The sequence below is a fragment of the Papio anubis genome, chromosome 4 (assembly GCF_008728515.1).
Source record: "Papio anubis isolate 15944 chromosome 4, Panubis1.0, whole genome shotgun sequence".
In the NCBI taxonomy this organism is placed as follows: domain Eukaryota; kingdom Metazoa; phylum Chordata; class Mammalia; order Primates; family Cercopithecidae; genus Papio; species Papio anubis.
The window spans coordinates 51,294,221-51,316,340 of record NC_044979.1 but is presented as its reverse complement, the minus strand read 5'-3'; the positions used below and the strand labels follow the sequence as shown (position 1 = coordinate 51,316,340).

The following is a 22,120-nucleotide window of genomic DNA, read 5'->3' as shown; positions in this document are numbered from 1 at the left end:
CCAGGCTGGAGAGTAGTTGCGCAATCAGCTCACTGCAAGTGCTGCCTCCCGGGTTCATGCCTTTCTCCTGCCTTAGCCGCCCAAGTAACTGGGACTACAGGTGCCCGCCACCACACCCAGCTAATTTTTTTGTGTTTTTAGTAGAGACGGGGTTTCACCGTGTTAGCCAGGATGGTCTCAATCTCCTGACGTCGTGATCCCCCCAGCCTCGGCCTCCCAAAGTGCTGGGATTACAGGTGCGAGCCACCACGCCCAGCCTAAAACAGGAGTTTCTGAAGTCTAAGAAAGAGAATAATGTTCTAAGAAAAAAAGTATTTGAAGAAACAATGAAATAATTTTTTCAAATTTGATGAAAAAACAAAAACAACAAATAACAATAGCAGCAACAACCACAACAAAAACAGTGATCCACGAATATGAGTGAACCCCAAGCAAGGAAGGAGAGCACACACAAAAAATTACACCAAGGTACATCACAATGAAAATTATAAAAACAATGAAATAAAGAGGAACTCTTAAAGCTAGAGGAAAGAAGATATATCACAGAACTGAGGAACAAAGATAAGAATGATCACAGACTTCTCATCAGAAACCAAGCATGCCATAAAACAACAAAATATTTTTTGAATGATGGAAGAATCAAGTGTCTGTATAGAGCTATATATTGAGTGAAAGTCAAAAATGAAGACGAAAGGAACATATTTTGACAAGAAAAACAGAAATAATTTGTTGCAAACAACTCTGCACTACAAAAACTGTCACAGTAAGTTCTTTAGGCTGATGGAAAATATACCAGAAGGTTTCCCTGATGTACAAAAAGGAATGAACAATGCCACACTGTAAATATGTGGATAAATATAAACTTTTTAAAAAACTGAAAGATAACTGGCTATTTAAAACAAAAATAGTGACACTGTATTATGAAGTAAAAAACAGCAGAAAAGATGGAAGGGGCCAACAGAAATTATATTGTATTAATAGTAAGGTTCTAACATTATATATGATGTGCTATTACTTGAAAGTAGACTGTAATAAGTTAAGCACGTGTATCATAAAACCTAAAACCACCATTAAAACAAGAAAGCTTAAAAGATATAGCTGAGCCAGGTGCGGTGGCTCACATCTGTAATCCCAACACATTGGAAAGCCAATACAGAAGGATGACATGAGGCCAGGAGTTCAAGACCCCAGCCTTAGGCAACATAGCAAGATTCCATCTATACAAAAATACACAAAAATTAGCCAGGTGGTCAACCTGGGTGAGTGCTTGTAGTTCCAGCTACTCAGCAGGCTGAGGCAGGAAGATCTCTTGAGCCTCGGAGGTCAAAGCTGCAGTAAGCAAAGATCGTTCCACGGCATTCCAGCCTGGGCAACAGAGTGAGACTTTGTCTTAAAAAAAAATACATGTACACACACACACGCAAAATATATTTTTATATATACATATATAATAGATACATATATAACATGCATATATCATATGCATAATTTATGTATATATAACATGCATATATCATATACATGTTATATATACATAAGTTATATATACATATATACACACATTTATATTATTTTATATATACAGCTAATAAGTCAGCAGAGAAGGTAAAATGGAATTGTAAAAATCCAAAAAAGGGTAGGAAAGAGAAAAAATGAACAAGGAACCATATGAAAAGTAGATTAAATACAAATACTCTGTACTCCAATTAAAAGACAAAAATCAAATTGGATTTAAAAAGCAAAAACAAACCATTACTATCAACAGAAAATAAACCTCAAAAACACACAAGTTGAAAGTGAAGGTTAAAAAATAATCTATATATACGATGCAAACTATATAGAATGAACCTGGAATAGCTATACTGATAGGAGAAAAGGATTATCATTGAGCACAAAGCCTTGTATTTCATAGCAATCCTAAATGTGCATGCACCCGATAAAAACACATGAAACAAAAACCAGATGAAGTCAAAAAACTAAAACTGACAAATCCGCAATTATAGGTGGGGATTTCACAACTCTTTTTTTCAGTAAAAAAAAAATTAACTTATCTTTATTTTAAATGCTAATAGAACAGGGCCAGGTGTGGTGGCTCACGACTGTAATTCCAGCACCTATGGAGGCCAGGGCAGGAGGATCCTTGAGCCCAGCAGTTTAAGACCAGCCTGAGCAACATAAGGAGACTCCCATATCTACTGGAAAGAAAAAAAAAAAGGCCAGGTACGGTGGAACACACTGGGAGGCAGAGGCAGGAGGACTGCCTGAGCCCAGGAGGTTGAGGCTGCAGTGAGCTGTGATAGCACCACTGTTCTCCTGCCTGGGTGATGCAGCAAGACTGGCTCAGGGAGAAAAAAAAAAAAAAAGTTAATAAAACAGTAAAAACATCAGTAAGGCTAGAGAAGATTTTACAATACTATCATTAACTTGACCTATTTGACATTTATAGAACACTACTCCGAACAATGAGAGAAAGCACATTATTTTCAAGAGTACACAGCACAATCACCAAGATAGATTACATACTGAGCCATTAAACTAACCTAAACAAATTTAAAAGAACAGAAATCATACAAATCAAGTTCTCTGACCATAATGAAATTGAATTAGCAACCAATAACAAAAAACTTTGAAAAATCACCAAGTATTTAAAAATTAGAAAATACACTTTTGTCTGAGCATGGTGGCTCATGCCTGTAATCCCAACACTGTTGGAGGATGAGGTGGGAGGATTGCTTGAGTCCAGGAGTTTAAGACCAGCCCAGGTAACACAGTAGACTCTGTCTCTACAAAAAATACAAAAATTAGCTGGGCGTGGTAGCACATGCCTGTAATGCCACCTACTTGGACCAGTGAGGTGGGAGAATCTCTTGAGTCCAGGAGGTCAAGGCTACAGTGAGCAGTAATCGTACCACCCTGGGTGAGAGAGCAAAACTCTGCCTCAAAAAGAAAAAAAAACACAACATACTTTGAAATAACCCATATAACAGCAAAGAGATACCTCAGGAAAATTAGAAAGCATACTGAACTAAGTGATATAAAATAAGACATCCAAAGTTGTGGAATGTTGGTAAAACAATACTGAACCACGTATCAGAAAAAAAATTAAAATTGATGAAAGAAACGTTTACCAAAGTAGAGAAGAAAGGAAACACTAAAGAGTAGAAATCAATAAAACAAAAAAAGAACATAACAACATTGTTCATTAAGAACAAAGAAATCAAAAGCTAGTTATTTCTGAAGATTGAAAAAACTGGTAAACTTGTAGGCAAACTCAAAAAGAAAAAAAAGATGACACAAATTGTCAAATATCAGTAATGAAAGGGAAGATATCTGTACAGATCCTACAGATAATTAAAATACAATGAGGAAATATTAAAAACAAGTTGATGATGTTAATAAATTTAGCAACTTTTAAATGTAAACTGATTATTCAAAAGATACATATATCATCAAAACAGACACAGAAGAAATAGAAAATATGAATCTATTATCTATTAAATAATTTGAATTTGTAATTTAAAACTTTAAACAACATAAAACCTCTTGGTTCAAATGTCTTCTCTAGGGAATTTTATTAAATATTTAAGAAAGGACTAACTCTGATCTTACAAAAACATTTTCAAAATTAGAGAAAAAGAACATCTTTCAACTCATTTGAGTCCAGCATTGCCCTGATTCCAAAACCAGATCAAAACATTACAATAAAAGAAAATGACAGACCAATAGGCCTTATGAATATATAGGCAAAAGATTTTTAAAAAATAATTGTCGATACAATCATGCAATATCTAAAAAGGTAGTACTATCAAATAGGTTTATGTCAAAAATGGAAGGTTGGCTTAACATTAAAAAAAATCCACGTAATTTATCATGTTACTAGATTAAATGAGAAAAACCATATGAGCTCTCATTAAATGGAAAAAATCTTAAATAATGTAATATGCATTCCTGATAAACATTCTCAACAAACTAAGAAGGAAACTTTATCAACCTGAAAAATGATATCCATAAAAACCCTACACCTAGCATCAAACCTAATAATGAAAGATTGAATACTTTCCCCCTGAAGACACGGAAAAAAGCAATTATGTCTGCTCTCACCATTTCTACTCAATATTACTTGTGGTCTTGGCTACGGCAATAAGGCAAGACCAAAACAGATTTAAGATTGGAAACTATGACATAAACTTTTGTTTATTCAAGTATAATTCTCTAAGAAGGAAATCGTAAGGAATTAAGAAAAGAATAAATAAATGAGTTTGGCAAAATCATACGGCTTAAGTTCAACATTCAAAATTCAATAATATTTCTTTATATAAACAAAATCAAAATTTTAAAATATTATTTATAATAGTATCAAAAATGTTATGAGTCTAGCACTACCCAACTTGACAAAATATGTGAGACCTCTACACTTAAAATTACAAAATATTACTGAGAGAAATTAAAGACAACCTAAATAAATTGAGAAATATACCATGTTTAAAGATCAGAGGACTCAATACAAAGACGTGAATGTTCCCTAACAGAATAGACAGGTTCACTGTGATATCAATTAAAATCCCAGAAGGTATTCTTCAGCTTCCATGAGATGAACAAAGCTGGATACAACATAGCTCACATTGTAACTACAAAAAAGAACAAGGGAAAAACAAATGATCTACAAACAGAAACTTCTTGAACTCATCAGAGTGCTGTGGTTACTGGGAAACCAACCAATCCAAATTCTAATGAAAGGCAGGACACATGGGACATGAGTACTTGAGTACCTGGGGAAGACAATATTGGACACCAGTAAGAATAATTCAGTCAAAACTGTGTATTAGCAAGAAAATATAGAAGCCAGGGAATCTACAGACACAAAAGGAATTCATATCCATTCACGGACTTTTGCAAAGATCTCACCAGATGTTCACAGGCATACACAAAAAGACTGAGTGTATGGTGAAAGGCCTGAGAAAGCATTTGTCGTGGTGCAGGCTTGGGGGAAGCATGAAGCCATTGAGGGAAAGCATGAAGTCCAGGCTGGATCCTTTCTACCATCTTTAACATGGTGAGTAAGGGGTTAGAGGGGAGCCTTAAACCCCAGAGGTAAGAGCAACAACCCCATTATGCTTTGAGCACTGTTGAAAATGCATTAGAACTAGGAGAAGAAAAATGCCTAAAAAAAAAAAAAAAAAAAATTGTAGCCATGCAGGAGGAAAAGGAATTCATCCTACAAATGGAAGCAGGGATGGGATACCGACTGAAGTCCCTATTCCCCAAAACCAGGACACAATGATTGCCCAGACTATTATGATGGATTTTTTACCATATCTGATACAATAACGAATTCAGGCAGAAATGATGGCAATCTAGGAGGTACAGGTTTGAGTAAGCCAGACTGTCTGCCTGGCAGCTATAATTTGTTTTCACAGTTCGCAGTACCAAAGAGAAGTTGTTTTTAATCTGTCAGCCTTCTAACAGCTGACCTGAAGGTTAGGCTATCGCAACAGGCCAGGAGCCAGTAAAAATATAACAAGGTTAATCAAGGGGCATACTGGTCAAAGCTATAAGAATGGAGTGATGCAATCCACTCACTTTTCTGTACCTGGGACCGACCCTGAACAACTGCATCCGTTTTTAATTGGGCTGAACCATAAGTGAAACAGACTCAGTTTTTTACAAGAAATTCCTTAAATCCAGCGGCATAATAAGTCAACTGCTTTGCTTCAGGAGGCAAAGTGAGAAATAAGCTTTTCCCCAAAAGGGGTAGGTTCTACTTCATGGAAAGCCAAAATGATTTGAAGGCCAGGCCAGCTGCATCCCTTTTCAAAGCTGCATCTGCCTTTTCAAAAGAGGTGCACTTGGTAGCTGGGTCAGGCAGGTGGCACTGCTGTACTGGGAAATGGTCTGAATTCTCCAGCAGTCATGGAGCCTTTAACCAAAGTTGTGATTTTCTTTTCTTCCCTCCTGGGATGATACACTATTTTTGCTGAATCACCTAGGGAGCGGACAGCGGAACACCTCTCTATATGCAGCAGCCCATGAATAGGAGAATCTCCCCTGAATCTGTAAGTATTCATAGGGTAAGAACACAAAATTATCAATACCAGTTATACATTTAGCAGAGGAACCCAAAACAATAGTACACTGAATAGGCCCAGAGGCTCCAGCTACATTTCAGCTTCTTAAAATTTGAGTATTTTACCCCTGTAGGAACACAGACCAAGGAATTTAACATATGCACAAAAGGGACTACAGCCATAGCTGCCAGGAGACTACATTATTTCCTAACCAGGAGCATGGGGAAGACAAGGTAGCGGGGGAATCTACCCTGCAGAGGACTGTGGTGGTGGGAAGGCTTTTCTTCTGCTTTGGTTTCTCACTCCAGGGTGACGCTGTGCTCCCGGAAGTGCTTGGGCCTAGGGGTCTCTAATTTGCCCTGTGCATGCTGCTGGAACTCCACCCTGCAGTCCTCAGAGCCTTCAGCCTACCTTGACATCTACCGTGCTTTTTCCCCACGGGACCACGTAGGATGGCGAATTGAGCATCTCTATTTAACATAGCTAAAAAAATCTGAATTCCTCTCCCTCCCTGAGGTTCCCTACCGTATTTGGCTTTTATCTTAAGCAGGTGAAGTTAGAATAGAGTGGAGAGAGAAAAATGAGAGTCCACAAAGTGAAAGAGCAGCTACGTACCAGTCAGCAAGACTGCATTTACATTCAATTGCAAGTGGCTGCCCACTCAGACTCCACAAATGAACTTATAATATACTTAGTCTACCCAAAGCTCCACATCCTCATTGCTGATATATTTTATGTTAGCTCTCAGAAGCCCTTGATTCAGCAGCTACAGCCATACTGCCTTTTGCCTTAGGGCTCTGAGGCTTGCTGTTTTGTTGATATAATAATAGTTTTTCCTCCTCCAGGCCTAGAGAGTGAGCAATAATCAAGGCACTATTTGAGCAGTTTCATTTAATCCCACCCCTCACTGCTTAGCCTCAAAAAATTCATTAACAGGTAGGTCGTTAGGAGACTCTTACTCTGTACTACTACCCAACCACTTAAACAAGAGCATTTGCTACTGGTCTCATATCCTCTAAATCAGCCCACAAGAGCCCTGTCATTTCTTTACAGGAAACCCTGTCTCTGTCAACATCATATGCCTGTAGCCAAAAATGTCAAAAATTGTTTAGGGTCTAGGATTCTATCCTATTTATAAGCTGTGAATCTAGCCTGTTACTGTTTCATGGATGCTAACATAAGATGTAAGATGCCTGGGTCCAAATCAAAGAACTGTATTACCCATGATACAGCAAGCAGTATGAGCATGATACCAGTGACAATTCACCTTACCCTCCAAGTCCCTGGTGAAGGGACTGTGGATCCTCTGTGTACTATGGGTTTTTTCACAGCTGAAGAGCACTGAGCTTGGGAAAGTTGCCATTTTTATCACAAAGAAAAGCAAGTCCACTTGTATTAGTTTTGTCTAGGGAGTCATTACTTCATTCCTCAAGGTTGCTAGCTACAACCCCTTCCTGAGAAATGGATGGGGTAAAGGGTAGTTCTGTTAGGGCTTTGCATTCTCAGCATATCCAGCAAGAAGGTTCAGGGATATTCAGGGGTTTCAACCTAATACCAGAGGTCCTAGGCAGTACAAGAAGGCAAGAATACAAGTAAGTCACACATGTTTCAGGAAAAAGTAAACTATCTCTATTTGCAGACAACATTAATTGTCTATATAGAAAATACCACAGAATTCACACAAAAAAACTCGCAAGACTAATATATGAATTTAGTAAAGTTGCAGGATATGAGTTCAATATGATCCTAATTACATACACTAGCAATAAACAATTGGATTTGTTTAAAATTAGGTGCTACTTCAATAGCACTAAAGAAATAATTAAATACAAATCTAACAAAATATGTGCAGGATCTGTAGGCCAAGAACTACAAAATATTGACAAAATAAATTTTAAAAGCCCTAAAAATAGCAGAGATACTGTGTTTATAAGTTAGAAGACTCAATACTGTTAAGATGTCAGTTCTTTCCAAACTGATCCACAGATTCTCTGCAATACCAATCAAAATAACAACAGGACTTTTTATAGATATTGCACCCCTAAACAGAGATCAGAAGGTAGCAGTAACTGAAGATACACTGCTGAATATACCTGGCAGAAAGACACCAGTGATTACAGTCTTTAGGAATTATTAACTAAACTCTTAAAATGCATTCATTTTCCCAAATGGATGACTGAAGTAGTACAGTGGATGTTACTGAGTCTATAGTAGAACTATAGCCTACAGTAAAACTCTGCCATTCTCAGGCTCTATATATAAAGAATGGCAGTCTTTTTACAAAAATGATATGTATCTCACTAGTATCAATAACTAGTATCAAGCACTAGATTGTAGACAGTCAGCTGTGTTCCCTAGCAGAGCATAAGAGTCATAACAGCACAAAAGAGGGGACTTGACATAGCTTTGTTAAATATGTAATCTAGTTGATCAATGGACTTGGCCTCAGGACACAAAATTAACTTGATTCTGCATAACTCAGAGGAAGAGAATTATGCAAAGAAAAAAGGGAAGCAACAGAAAAGAGAAAACAATGGAGTGATGGGGCACAAACATGGCTATTTGTGTAGTTCTTCGATAAAAATATAAGAGAAAAACATCAATAAAATCCATAATATTTAGGAAGGCAAAGAAGGATAGTAAGCAGTCAAAACAGTAAACCAGAAAACTGGACATGAAGGTAATAATTCGGACAAAGCCCCAAAGTAGACATGCCAACGGTTGTACAACAGAGGGAGGATAAACTGTAGTAAAGTCACAGGATTCAAAGTGTAGGTACGGATGGAAAAATGGCAAGAAATGTCATGTATTTATTTTTATAATGTAAGTGATATTGGCAAATGACTTACAAACACAGTGTGAAAAATAAAAATGAAAAAAAAATGTGAATGCCCAATTTAGGTGAAGTAGGGAAGGATGGGAAAGAATGGCTTGTGGATTTTCTATCTGTTAAGTGTACGCAATTCTGACGCATATGCTTTATCAAATATAATCAGTTTTCAATTATTCTCATATAGAAAATGAATCACCAATGTTGTTGATTCTCTACGACTTCGGCTACTCCCCACTTGATGGAAGTTCAGCAGATGGTCCACTCCTATTTTTTTGATAAAATATTTGTTGTGAAAGAAATGCAAAGTTGAGAAGCCAAATGAAATTTCTGAATTGGTGTTAAAGCAAAATAACCCTTTTTTCTATGGGCTCCAGTATCAGAGAGAGTTCAAGGTTCACTACGCTAAGTATCCATTGAAAAAGGACCCTTGTCGCAATACAGCTTAAAACTGATTTTCAGCAATTAAAAATTGTTTGTACATAGATACCTTAAGATTGTTTCAAAGTACTTTCAGTTATGGTGAATTCCAATATTTCACAAAGCTGAGTTGTTATTTACAAACTCAGAGAATCTTCAAAACTGTGCCATCAGAACTAGCCACAAGCTGGGTAAGAACGATTTGATATTAATGGTACAACATAAATATACAATAAATTACTCTGTCATAGTCACGGTTGTCCAAATTTAAGAAGACAAATACATAAAATTAAATATCAGAGACTCCCCATAGGAGGAATTTTTTAGGAATTAAAACAGATATGTAATTAAAATATTTATAATGAAAAAGAAAAGCACGACTTTTAAAAAAGGATTTTAATTAAGCTGTATTTTGGGGTTAGAATCGTATCTAGTGCTTAGCTATCATTAGGAAGTCAAACTGTTCTCCTAGGTTAGTATACAGAGGTTATATTCATTGCACAAAATATATTAAATGTACAATTTTGAGAGTTACTATGGAAACAAGGATCTTCATAAATTGACAATCTGATATAATTTTTTTTTTTTTTTGAGACCTACTCTCACCATGTTACCCAGGCTGGAGGGTAGCAGTGCAATCTCAGCTCACTGCAATCTCTGCCACCCAGGTTCAAGCGATTCTCATGCCTCAACCTCCCGAGGAGCTAGACTACAAGCTTGTGCCACCATGACTAATTTTTGTATTTTTTGAAGAGACAGGGTTTCACCATATTGGCCAGATTGGTCTCGAACACCTGATCTCAAGTGATCCACCTGCCTCAGTCTCCCAAAATGCTAGGATTATAGGCGCGAGCCACTGCACCCGGTCTGTTATTAATTCTTTTCATGAAAATAATATAATGATTCTCAATCAGTGGTTGAGATATTTGCATATTTGTTAAAAACAGGGGAAGTTGGAATTACCTTGTTAAGATTTCAGCATACCTTATAATCACCAATTTGTGGTTTTTATAAAGGAAATAAAATTATACTAAGCATTGTACACAATTTTTTAAAAGTTTGTATTATCTTATTTATCCTTGGAGACAAGTTACTTGTACACTAAATAAAGAGCACTGTCCATGCTTGAGCTACCATTATGGCTCAGAAACCCCAGATTTTGTTTTTTAGAAATAATCTGAATATAATTTGAAAACACTGTCTCACAAATAGTTAAACAAAGCACAAAAATATACTTCAACAAAAAGAATCAAAGTTGACCCAAAGGAAGTTTCACTTGCCAAAAGTTATACAGGTAATAAATAGCAACTAAATTTAGATTATCCAATTCCAAGTCCCAAGACCTTCATAATTTTCCAAAGAGAGAAGGCCAACCGCCTAGTAGAGTATGGTTTGCAGTTTTAACATTGACTCTGCTGCTAACTTACCTAGACCCTTTCAAGTCAGTAAATTTCTCTGTACCTTGGTTTCTTCTACTTCGTGCGGATTATTCTGATGATAAACATAAGCAACTACTTGAACTCTGGCAGAAAAGCACTCCGCTGTGTTAATAATCTCCTCATCCCCATCACATATTTCCACTGATGCCATGTTTTCTCTGGTCTTAGTTTTAAGCTTAAATGAATGTGTGTGGTGTGGTGTGTGTGTGTGTGTGTGTGTGTGTGTGTGTGTAAGTTATCTTTATTAATGGCTGGCATTCTAGCAAGATACTTTTCCCCAACTTTCAAAATGCACGAATAGCAGCACAACATTTTCATTTTTAGTATTACCAAAGCCTTGCCACCCAAAGCTGTGCAGAAGATTTTAGAAATTCACAACAAAATTTTCCCCACATTACTCTCAACTTCTATAGAAATGCAACTCACAACTCACATTGGTCAGCTATTCCCCTATAAAGCTTCAACACTACCAGCGGAAGATTATAAAAATGCATGTTGCTTTTCAAAATAATAAGAAAACAGTTCCAATTGCAAATAAAAAACAGTACACATTTTGAAAAATGAAGGTCACTAAATATTCCTAAAATAATGGAAATAGGTGATAATTAACATTCTAACAGTTTAGCCACATGTAATGTCTTCTATTTTGTCAACAGAGTCCAGCTGTTTTATCTACTCAAATCTAAAAGAAATTTATCCTCACTATTAAAAACAGAAACTTATTAATAGGTAACTAAAATTAATAGAAATTTAATTTTAAATATTTTAATTTTATTTTTAATATTAAATTTAATCTAAATTTTAATATTTAAATATTTAATTTTAAATATTCAGTACTTGTACCATTTTCATTTTGAAAATGTATCTACCTTATAATGATTTGCCTTTATAACTTACAAAGACATGTAACTAACTTACTTTATCCTTTAAAATAATATTTTACTAACAACATTCGCATGTAGTTACATGTAATATTTAAGAAATAGCAACCTACTAAGAAATATGCCCAGGTCAAAAATAGAATAAGCCAACTGAAATAAAACATTATAGCAAATGATCAGTATACACTTACCAAATAAAAGGGTTATCAAAGGTGAAGACCAAGTAGTAACCTCCAAAAGTAATACAATGATTACTGATTAAAGTTTTATACCCTGAGACTAAGCTACTACAATGAAATGTTTAAAAAATATTTTAGGGTATTATCACCTTAGGTCAATCTGATTATTATTTTGAATGAATGAATGAATGAAATGAATGAATACCCAAATGAATGAATACTGAAGTGAAGTCATGACAATGTTTAACACCTTGAGATGCTCACAACAATTTGGAATACCCAGAGAAAATGACTTGAATACAAACAAACTAGTTGAAATTCAATGTGGTTCACAGTAAAGACGCAGTGGGTTTCTATTTGTAGAACAAAGAATCTCAACCGAAAACATATATATGACTAAAATATTCTCAAATGCAATTATCAAGGCTTTAAAAAGAATATATACTTTTTACTATGTAAATCTTTCCTGTTCTCCCACCTCCCTGCATTTTTTTTAATGTTTGGCATAAGTGACCAACAAACCAGAATAGAATACACATTTTTAAAATACTAATTTACACATATTCTATTTAAGAACAACATACAACCACTCACAAATTTAGCCTTTTAAAAAAAATGTCCTTATATAAAACAGTGGGGAGCGGGGGAAATCCCTGCTATACATATGAAGCACAGTTTAAGCCCAATACAACTGACCAATCAAAATTAGTGAATGCACTGCATCTCTCTGCAGTGGAGAGAAGCGACAAGGTAGGCTGTCATTCTGCAAAAGCTGCCCAGAACAGGCTTTCTTCTGAAAAGCAGTGCCGTTCCTTTTTAGAAAGACTGAATCTAAATGTTGTCTCTGGAGACAAGAAGGCTTCAGTATGTTAAATTACTTTCATTATGTATTTTCAGATGCTTATTGATTCCACAGTAGGAAGAGTGAGAGACTGCAGCAGCCTCTAAGCAGCACTACATGTTCCATACATTAGCAGTACTGCTGAAACAATGGCACACTACAGACACATATTTTCATTAAGGTCATTTTCGAAGAGATGTTTATGACCCTCTTCCCCCAGTCCTCTACTAACAAGTGAACAAAATGAATCAATCCAAACTGGAAATGCTGCAACTACATCAAGAATGTATCAAATCTTTAGCAGAGGTAAGATGTGTTCCTTATTATAGTATACAGCTGCTTTTGAACCGGCATAGTGGGGTAAAAATTACTTTGAAAAATTTTAGCCTAAATTTTAAGAGTTTGTTTAATTCTACTTAATGCTAGACATGTATTTTAAGATCTATTTCTTTTAAGACATGCTACATTTTAAATGTAATTTTTTAGGATGCATTGTTAAATACAAATATTCTTTGTAAATTCACTATGAAGACAGCTTTTAAATCACTTCAGATATACTAAATATTCTTAACGTAATCAGTACAGTTTTTCTCCAGTGTTCCAAAAATGCTTATGTTTCTTAAAAGAACTAGATTTATTATTTTGCTGTTACTTATTACTTAATTTTATGTTAAGTTTAATATTGGGCATGTTCATTGAAAATTAATTTGCAGTTACAATTTTTATTACCTTTTATATTTCAACCACATGAACAATTCATCAATGGAAATTTATAGTATCTTCTGAAATCTGTTTTAATGAGTTAAAATTCAAATCATGTGCTAATAATTAAGCAACTTACAATATTTTTACAACAAAAAATGTTGTCAAATTTATTACAAAGAAGAAATAACAGTATGTTTAATGTATACTAATTGTTCATCATCTCTGAAAATACAGGTTAGCTTCTAAAATGAGAGCAGAAATTAATTTTTAAAAATATAGGTTTTCTCTCACAATTGTATTTGAAATGTGAACTCTACTATTAAATAACATAATATATACAATCTTTATTAGGAAAAAAGAATATTTTATTTAAAGAAACTCAATTTTAAGCATATACTGTGGCTCTAATAATACAGTTTGGTTATTTTGATAACAAATACCGGATAATTTTTAAACAAAACTAACTTTCAATTAATTGTAAATTATTAAAAACCCTATTTCTTAACCAATTTTCTTCTTTTCACAAGGGCCGATAGCAGCTAATTCAGTATTTACAACTGACAATATGAAGAATGCAATTGACTGAGCATCTCCCTAGCTGTCTGAACTACGAACTGCAAGATGTTCTTGTAACACGACTTTAAGACATTAAGGAGTTAAAACCAGAGAATGGGTCTACATTACTGATGGAATATAAAAAATCAACTGTATCCTAAGAAGATGCTACATAAAATAACCACAAAAAGAAAAACAATATAACTGTAAAAGCCTGAAAAGAATTGGTGAGCATTTTAAAAGGGGAAGCTTATACTTTAATATACCAGAATTGTGGAAGCTACTGATTCTGGAAGACATAATGAAACATGAATTTCCAAAAAGAAAATAAAATACTTTACCAGCAAACAAAAGGAAGATTTAGCAAGTGTTTTCTGCACTAAATATTCAGATATTCATATCAATTGATATGACTAATGGATTTTTCTATCTGACTTTTATGACCAATTATGTATTCTCTTCTAATGAAAACAAACCAAATTAAATAGCAGATGGTTTTTATCAAATGGACACAGTCTGGATTTATAATATAAAGCAAGTTATGTGATCAAGAAATCATTTCAAAATAGTGAGCACTGCTATAAAAACAGATTTACAATGGTAACAAAAGGATATCTAAATATATTTTAGAAGCTACAAACCTTATGTTTCCTTTTTTGTTTTCACATATTCTGGAAAATAAAGAAACACTATCATGTACTCCATCAAAGGGAAACATAATTCCTATCATCTGAGGAAATTTCTCTTGGCTGTGACTTTTTAAAGCAAAACAAATACAAATATTATGTACTGTTCTTTAGAAATCCATCAGCCAACTAAATCTCATAATGCATGCAGTTGAAGTATTGGAGAGCAAACGAAAGAATTCCTACAAGACATGAAATAAAACACAGCTACTTCACTGTTGTCAGGTAAAAATTCATGTCAAAATCTGTCAATGATATCATGTATCAATTTGTCAAAAACTGCCATAGTGAACCAAAAGGCCCATAAGGCAACAGTAAACAGGTAGGTCAGAAGATGCATGCACCCCACCACACTGCTTAACATTTACAAAAGAACAGAATCTTGCTCTAGAGAAAATGTATTTTTCTTAATCATCATTTAAATTGACATTTCTGCTTTATTTAATTATAAATCTAACTGATGTGACAAAGACCTGATGTTTAACCTGTCAGTTCAGAAAATTTGGCACACTTAAAATTTTCCATTTTCATAGGATTTCAATGTTAGCTAAGACCTTAACTTACTGGAATAAATATGCCTCTAGTAATACTTTATACTAACTCAGAAGAAATAATATTACCATTTGTGTTTCTGCAATATTATTCCCCAAAAACACGCAAAAATAAAACTGTATTCTAAAACTTGTCAAATATAACATCAAGTGAAAGTTAACATGAATTTTGAAAATTATTAGCTTTTATAATTTATGTTTGAATATGATTTTGCAGTTGAAATGCTGTATTTGAAATGTGAAATACAGTTGGTTGTATGAGTTCATATTTTAAACTGAATATACTGATTGACATTTTAGCCCAGAACATTAGACATTATTTTTTACAAATTAATCTAAACCCCTATATATTAAAATATAGATTTGCATGAATTAGCAAAAGAGTTTGTTTTTTTTTTTTAATTTTTCTTCAAAATTAGACAATGGGTGATATATACACAGGTATTGTGTAACTTTAAAAGCTTCCTCAAAAAACGGGCTTCACATACTCCTTTTCCCTAAAATTTCATCTTTTACTTTAAATACTCAGTTTAAATAATGTCAACTGATATATTCCTTTAAACTACTTCAAAAATGGCTACTTCTTAATGTGATATTAACTTTCAATTTTGTTTCCACAAGATACAAGAAGGTGTGGTCACAAAATAAATCATTCATAGGAGAGATTAATGCTCTTTTACCAAGCTTTGTAGCTTTTTACTTTAGCATAATGTCCCATTGCTTCCAATTTTTAAGTTTGCCAATTGCAAAGTTCAGTGAGCATTGTAACTGTGATATATAAAATATTTATCATTGGCCTATTTCTGTGGGAAATAATTCCAAATATCCCCAAGCACATTGCTGACTTCTGAATAAGAATTCAATCAACATGGATAAAGCATCTTAAAACAAACTAGTGCCCTGTACCATTTGTCATTTTAAATGAACACTTGTCCTGTTCATTTGAAATCTCACAGGAATAATTACACCTACACTCATTATGCTAGAGCACATTAAAATAGCATTTATTTGCTACCCACTCACAACATTTAAATGAAATTTTAAGACATTGGGCTGAAATTAATTTTGTATGCTAGATAGTTCTATCATACAAAAATACACTTTATCTCAAATAATAAGCTGGAAATACTCAAATGAGAAAAACCCTTTAGTATATTAAGTAACTTTGCACTACAGAGGAACAATTTCCACAGTTATTTCTTCAAAAGGAAAACACAATTTTCTATCAAAACAATGCAACCTTGATGTTTCTTAATTCTACATTTTCTATTAATAGTTTACAAACTTAAAAATTAAACTAAGTACACAATTAAAAGATTTTTTTCTTAAAAAGAACACGTTATACGTCATTTAAATTGCCAAATATCAAATAGTTTATTCTATTTCACTTTCTAGGGGAAAAAACCAACTGCTCCAAAAGAATGTGTTTTTCTCCCATTCTGGAAATCAACATGCAGTCTGAATCTAACATTACAGTGCGAGATGACATTGATGACATCAACACCAATATGTACCAACCACTATCATATCCGTTAAGCTTTCAAGTGTCTCTCACCGGATTTCTTATGTTAGAAATTGTGTTGGGACTTGGCAGCAACCTCACCGTATTGGTACTTTACTGCATGAAATCCAACTTAATCAACTCTGTCAGTAACATTATTACAATGAACCTTCATGTACTTGATGTAATAATTTGTGTGGGATGTATTCCTCTAACTATAGTTATCCTTCTGCTTTCACTGGAGAGTAACACTGCTCTCATCTGCTGTTTCCATGAGGCTTGTGTATCTTTTGCAAGTGTCTCAACAGCAATCAACGTTTTTGCTATCACTTTGGACAGATATGACATCTCTGTAAAACCTGCAAACCGAATTCTGACAATGGGCAGAGCTGTAATGTTAATGATATCCATTTGGATTTTTTCTTTTTTCTCTTTCCTGATTCCTTTTATTGAGGTAAATTTTTTCAGTCTTCAAAGTGGAAATACATGGGAAAACAAGACACTTTTATGTGTCAGTACAAATGAATACTACACTGAACTGGGAATGTATTATCACTTGTTAGTACAGATCCCAATATTCTTTTTCACTGTTGTAGTAATGTTAATCACATACACCAAAATACTTCAGGCTCTTAATATTCGAATAGGCACAAGATTTTCAACAGGGCAGAAGAAGAAAGCAAGAAAGAAAAAGACAATTTCTCTAACCACACAACATGAGGCTACAGACATGTCACAAAGCAGTGGTGGGAGAAATGTAGTCTTTGGTGTAAGAACTTCAGTTTCTGTAATAATTGCCCTCCGGCGAGCTGTGAAACGACACCGTGAACGACGAGAAAGACAAAAGAGAGTCTTCAGGATGTCTTTATTGATTATTTCTACATTTCTTCTCTGCTGGACACCAATTTCTGTTTTAAATACCACTATTTTATGTTTAGGCCCAAGTGACCTTTTAGTAAAATTAAGATTGTGTTTTTTAGTCATGGCTTATGGAACAACTATATTTCACCCTCTATTATATGCATTCACTAGACAAAAATTTCAAAAGGTCTTGAAAAGTAAAATGAAAAAGCGAGTTGTTTCCATAGTGGAAGCTGATCCCCTGCCTAATAATGCTGTAATACACAACTCTTGGATAGATCCTAAAAGAAACAAAAAAATTACCTTTGAAGATAGTGAAATAAGAGAAAAATGTTTAGTACCTCAGGTTGTCACAGACTAGAGAAAAGTCTAAGTTTCACCAAATCCACATTCAAATGAGTTTTAAATTGTAAAAACTGATATTACTGCCAAATATAAGAAAAAATATTTTAAGTATTGGTTATGTTGTAAATTTTCAATGTGAATGTCAACTAGATAGGTCATATATATTCAATTTCTTCATTACTTAATGTATTTGTTGCATGGCAGTTTGTTAAAGTACTATCATGTGTATATTTTGTCAATATTATGTCCAACAGAAAATATTCATGTAAGTCATATTTTCTAAAGAATAAATACATAGCCTTAAAACAGCGTATAACTTTAAAATGTAACTGACATAGGTATCCTTGCTTTTTTTTTTTAAGTTAAAATGCATTGTTTCTAAGCCACAAACTATAGATATATTTAGATTACAACTAGAGTAGCATTTTAATCTAAAAACCAAAATTATGGGCTCAAAACAATCCAGTATTTTCCATACCACTATGCTATGTTTCCTGGTATAGTGTATTTGCTATATTTGATGCATCAAACATAATTAAGTACATATGAAGTTTTATTGTTTTAAATGTAAAAAATCATAGAATTTATCAAAATTTTAAAATTAATGAACCAAAAAAACCTCTATATGCACACCAAGACAGAGAAACTTTAAAATTCATGTTTACTATGAAAAAAAGATTGATTTTCTAAGTTCAAGGATAGTATGCCTATAACATATAAATGAAATGAAAATAAAGGGAAGGAAGAATACTAAAGCACCAGCCTCTTTCTTCCCTCCTCACTTTGCTTAAATCTAAGCCAAATGCTCTGGATTAATATAGTATACTGATTAAAAAAAAAAAAAAAAAAAAAAAAAAAGTACATGAAAATAAACTGACTTCCTAACTTTATTCAACTCAGCCCTTTTGTATAACAGAAAGTTATATACCCAAATCTGAATACCAGGAATGAAAAAAAAAAGACTTTAAATCATTATAGAAAAGTCTAACAAAGCCTCTAATTTTAGATACATACTTTAGAGTAATATAGTTTATACAGTGTTCCTACCAAATCATAGCTCCCAAGTATTTAAAAATGTAGCTGTTTTATTTCCACACTGAAAATCACTAAGGTAACAATAAGTCTTGTCACTTTTCTACTGTACCATCACTTAATTTAACTTTAGGTATTTTTCTCTCTAACCCTCAATTCATGTGGGAAAATCATGAAATTACTAACCTTAACTATGGATTACAAGGATTGGGAATCTCATATCAAACAAACATTTTCCAGTTGTTATAACGTAATAATCTATCAATAAGTGCCAATATCACTATCAGAAAATTTGCCATAAGTTATTTAAAATAGGAAAATACTTACTGCATTGTAATTGGTTAGCTGAACTTTTATTCTATTTTCTGAAACTGTATCCACTAAACCAAGTAGCAATTCATTTTTAAAGAAAATATTAAATGTCTCAAAAATCAATAGTATATCACTTTTATACAAATAAATGAGATTTATCTAGTCTAGTTTACTGAATATCCTAATCCTTGGAGAAATGAATACCATGCAATAGCTTGAACTCACTAAGGTTACATGGCAAATTAAATAGTAATTTACTTCTGATAATAATGTTAACATAATGTCAAATCTTGGCAAAAGCCCAGTTTCCTTCTGCCTTATTTTCTACTGTTTTTTTGGAATTAAAAAAAAAAAATGCTTCAATTTAACAAAATGTAGCATAAGCAAGTGAGATATTTTTTGAAACGCCAAAAAGAAATTAACACTTCAGGCACAAAAGGATTAAGAAAATTTTCATTTGGTAAATACATTTGGCACTGACTAGCTCCTAATCTTCTTTTATTTTATTTTTTACCCCAGGAAATAAAACAAACTCATTAATATCTTCATTTAAAAATTTTAAAAATGAATTTTATAATTGGACTCCCAAGCATAAATTTTTAATATCTAGTTTTATAATCTTAATAAAAATTAGACTATTTTTAGAACCTTCGTATTAAGAAAAACTCCCTTGTGTTTTAAATATTTTTATTCTTCAGGTTTATAACTATGCCAAAGAACTCAGTATAAAAACAGAGATTTCTATTATATTTGTCTAAACTGCTTTCATGCCTTCTTGTCCTCTGTAATAAGAAATTAAATAAGAAATAAATGGTAAATATTACAACATTGCCCTTTAAACTGCTATCATTTCTATACTTGACACTGAAGCAGACATTTAACAAGCATTTCTGACCATCTGTAATGATCTTTCAGGTATATAAAAGTGCATCAACTGATTTACGACAATACCTATCAGAAAACTTCTAATAGCTTTTTAATGTATTAAGTAGTATATAACATGTAAATCAAAATAATATTTATGTGTTAAAAATTTAGCTTCAAAAACAAGTCACAACTATGTTTCCAACTACTGACCTCAGCTTAAATGTGAGAATGAGAAACTTAGACAACTTTTTGTATTAAATATCTGTTCTATGAAAAGAAAATATTTCTACTTTCTTTACATTGGTCTTCATTATAATGTGTGAATTTTTCACTTTATTTCAAATAATTTTGCTCAAAAAAGCATTAAGGCTAATTCTTCCTGTTAGAATGAAAAATTTAAAATGCAAAAGCAATAGAGGCAACAATAAATTCAATATGGGATCCTTCTTAAAACTACATTTTTCTATCCATATATTATAAATCATAGGCATAGACATCAATTTCTACATAGTTAACTGGGTCAGTTCTTCCAAAGGATAAAAAGCCCTTAGTAGCCCTTAGTAGGGCTTATTCCACATAGTATTTTAAATACCAACCAAAGATGAGCTCAACAAGATGTGGTAAATTTTATTTGCTTTGTTTTGTGTGTTAATTTAAGGGAGTTGTTACTCTACCAACTACTACTGAACAAATGTTCAAAGTTATTGTGAAGGTAGAATTATTTACAATTATACATCTTTAAAATGCCATTCATAATCATTCTGTACTTCTGACCCAAGTCAATTTTTAGGTGTATGTTCTATTCTTTCATCCTTTAACTAAAGTAACAGTAGTCTCCCCTTATCTGTGGTTTTATCTGCTGCAGCTTCAGTTACCCATGGTCGGTCAGCATGGTCAACTCTGTGGTCCAAAAATATTAAATGGAAAATTCCAGAAATAAACAATTTATAAGTTTTAAATTGTTATATTTAAACTTATTTATAAATTTATGTATAATTGTACTACTTTATTATTACTTGTTGTTAATATCCTACTGTGCCTAACATATGATTTAAACTTTATCATAGGTATGTATGTATAGGAAAAAAACATAGTACATGTTATACTATATATAGGGTTCGATACTATCCATGGTTTCAGGCATTCTCTGGTAATCTTGGGATGTATCCCTGACGATAAGCGGGGACGAATGTGTAGCAAAATCTCAGTTCCCTGGGCATTAAAAACTAGATTCCTCATTGAACTGAAATTAGACTTAAGGGTTAAAAAAATATAACATTATTAGAAAACAGGAACTTAGTAGGGCTTATTTCACATAGTATTTCAAGGCTACTTCCCAAAGTCAATAAAACTTTTAATTTTATTGCATTTCATGATTATACAATTAAGTACTAGCTTTGTGATTCAATCAGCATTTAAAATCTTACAGAAAAGAGGCATTTTGGCAGATAGTTTGAATTATATGATAGAGTCACTACTCTCAAGGGCTTATAATTTAGGTATTAAAAAGTATGACAATACCTAAAAACAGAGGCAGATGTGGTAAATACTATAAAAGAAGAATAAAGTTCTTAATAGACTTAAGAAGAAAGGGATCATGTTGAATTTAAGAAGAAAGCCTTCTATCTTATGCTAGAAGAGATATCTGAGCAGGGGAATACAAGGTGAAAAAATGAGCTTCAAAAAAACAAATAAAACAGCAATACATAGACAGAATTGATGAGGTAAGACACAGAAAATAAGAAGCTGCTGCCATCACCTTCATAGCTAGTGAAAAGCCTGGCAAAAAGTGATGGCACTAGCTTGACAAGGGAGTATACAGATGTGACAGGTAATGTGAAGGCAGAATCAATATTTTCTAACTAGCTAGGCAAGAAAGCTGGCATAAGAGACTGAAGAATTAAAAATGATGACCATAAGGAAGACCATAAGAAACAGATTACCCGCAATAATCAAATAACTATTTAATTATGCTTTGTGTAAATTACACTGATAACACAGGCAAAAACAAAAAGAATATTTGGCAAGGCAGAACACTCAATGAAGTAAA

The 22,120-nt window shown here is 33.3% G+C and overlaps 2 protein-coding genes across 4 annotated transcripts in view; one reads left to right on the top strand and one right to left on the bottom strand.

The window, feature by feature from the left end:
• COG5 (component of oligomeric golgi complex 5) overlaps positions 1-22,120 on the bottom strand; it is a 363,081-nt gene that overhangs the window by 258,347 nt on the left and 82,614 nt on the right. The gene's annotated exons all lie outside the window — the stretch shown is intronic.
• Positions 12,532-20,346, top strand: GPR22 (G protein-coupled receptor 22). Of its 3 annotated transcripts, XM_003896462.4 has the most exons (3): positions 12,532-12,961; positions 13,888-14,826; positions 16,548-20,346. In XM_003896462.4, the coding sequence occupies exon 3, from the start codon at positions 16,574-16,576 to the stop codon at positions 17,873-17,875; it is 1,302 nt and encodes a 433-aa protein (XP_003896511.1). In that variant the 5' UTR covers positions 12,532-12,961; positions 13,888-14,826; positions 16,548-16,573; the 3' UTR covers positions 17,876-20,346. The 3 variants fall into 3 exon arrangements, with proteins under 3 accessions (XP_003896511.1, XP_021791019.1, XP_009201915.1); XM_021935327.2 differs by lacking the exon at positions 12,532-12,961 and having other exon boundaries at positions 13,859-14,826; XM_009203651.3 differs by lacking the exon at positions 12,532-12,961 and having other exon boundaries at positions 14,652-14,923.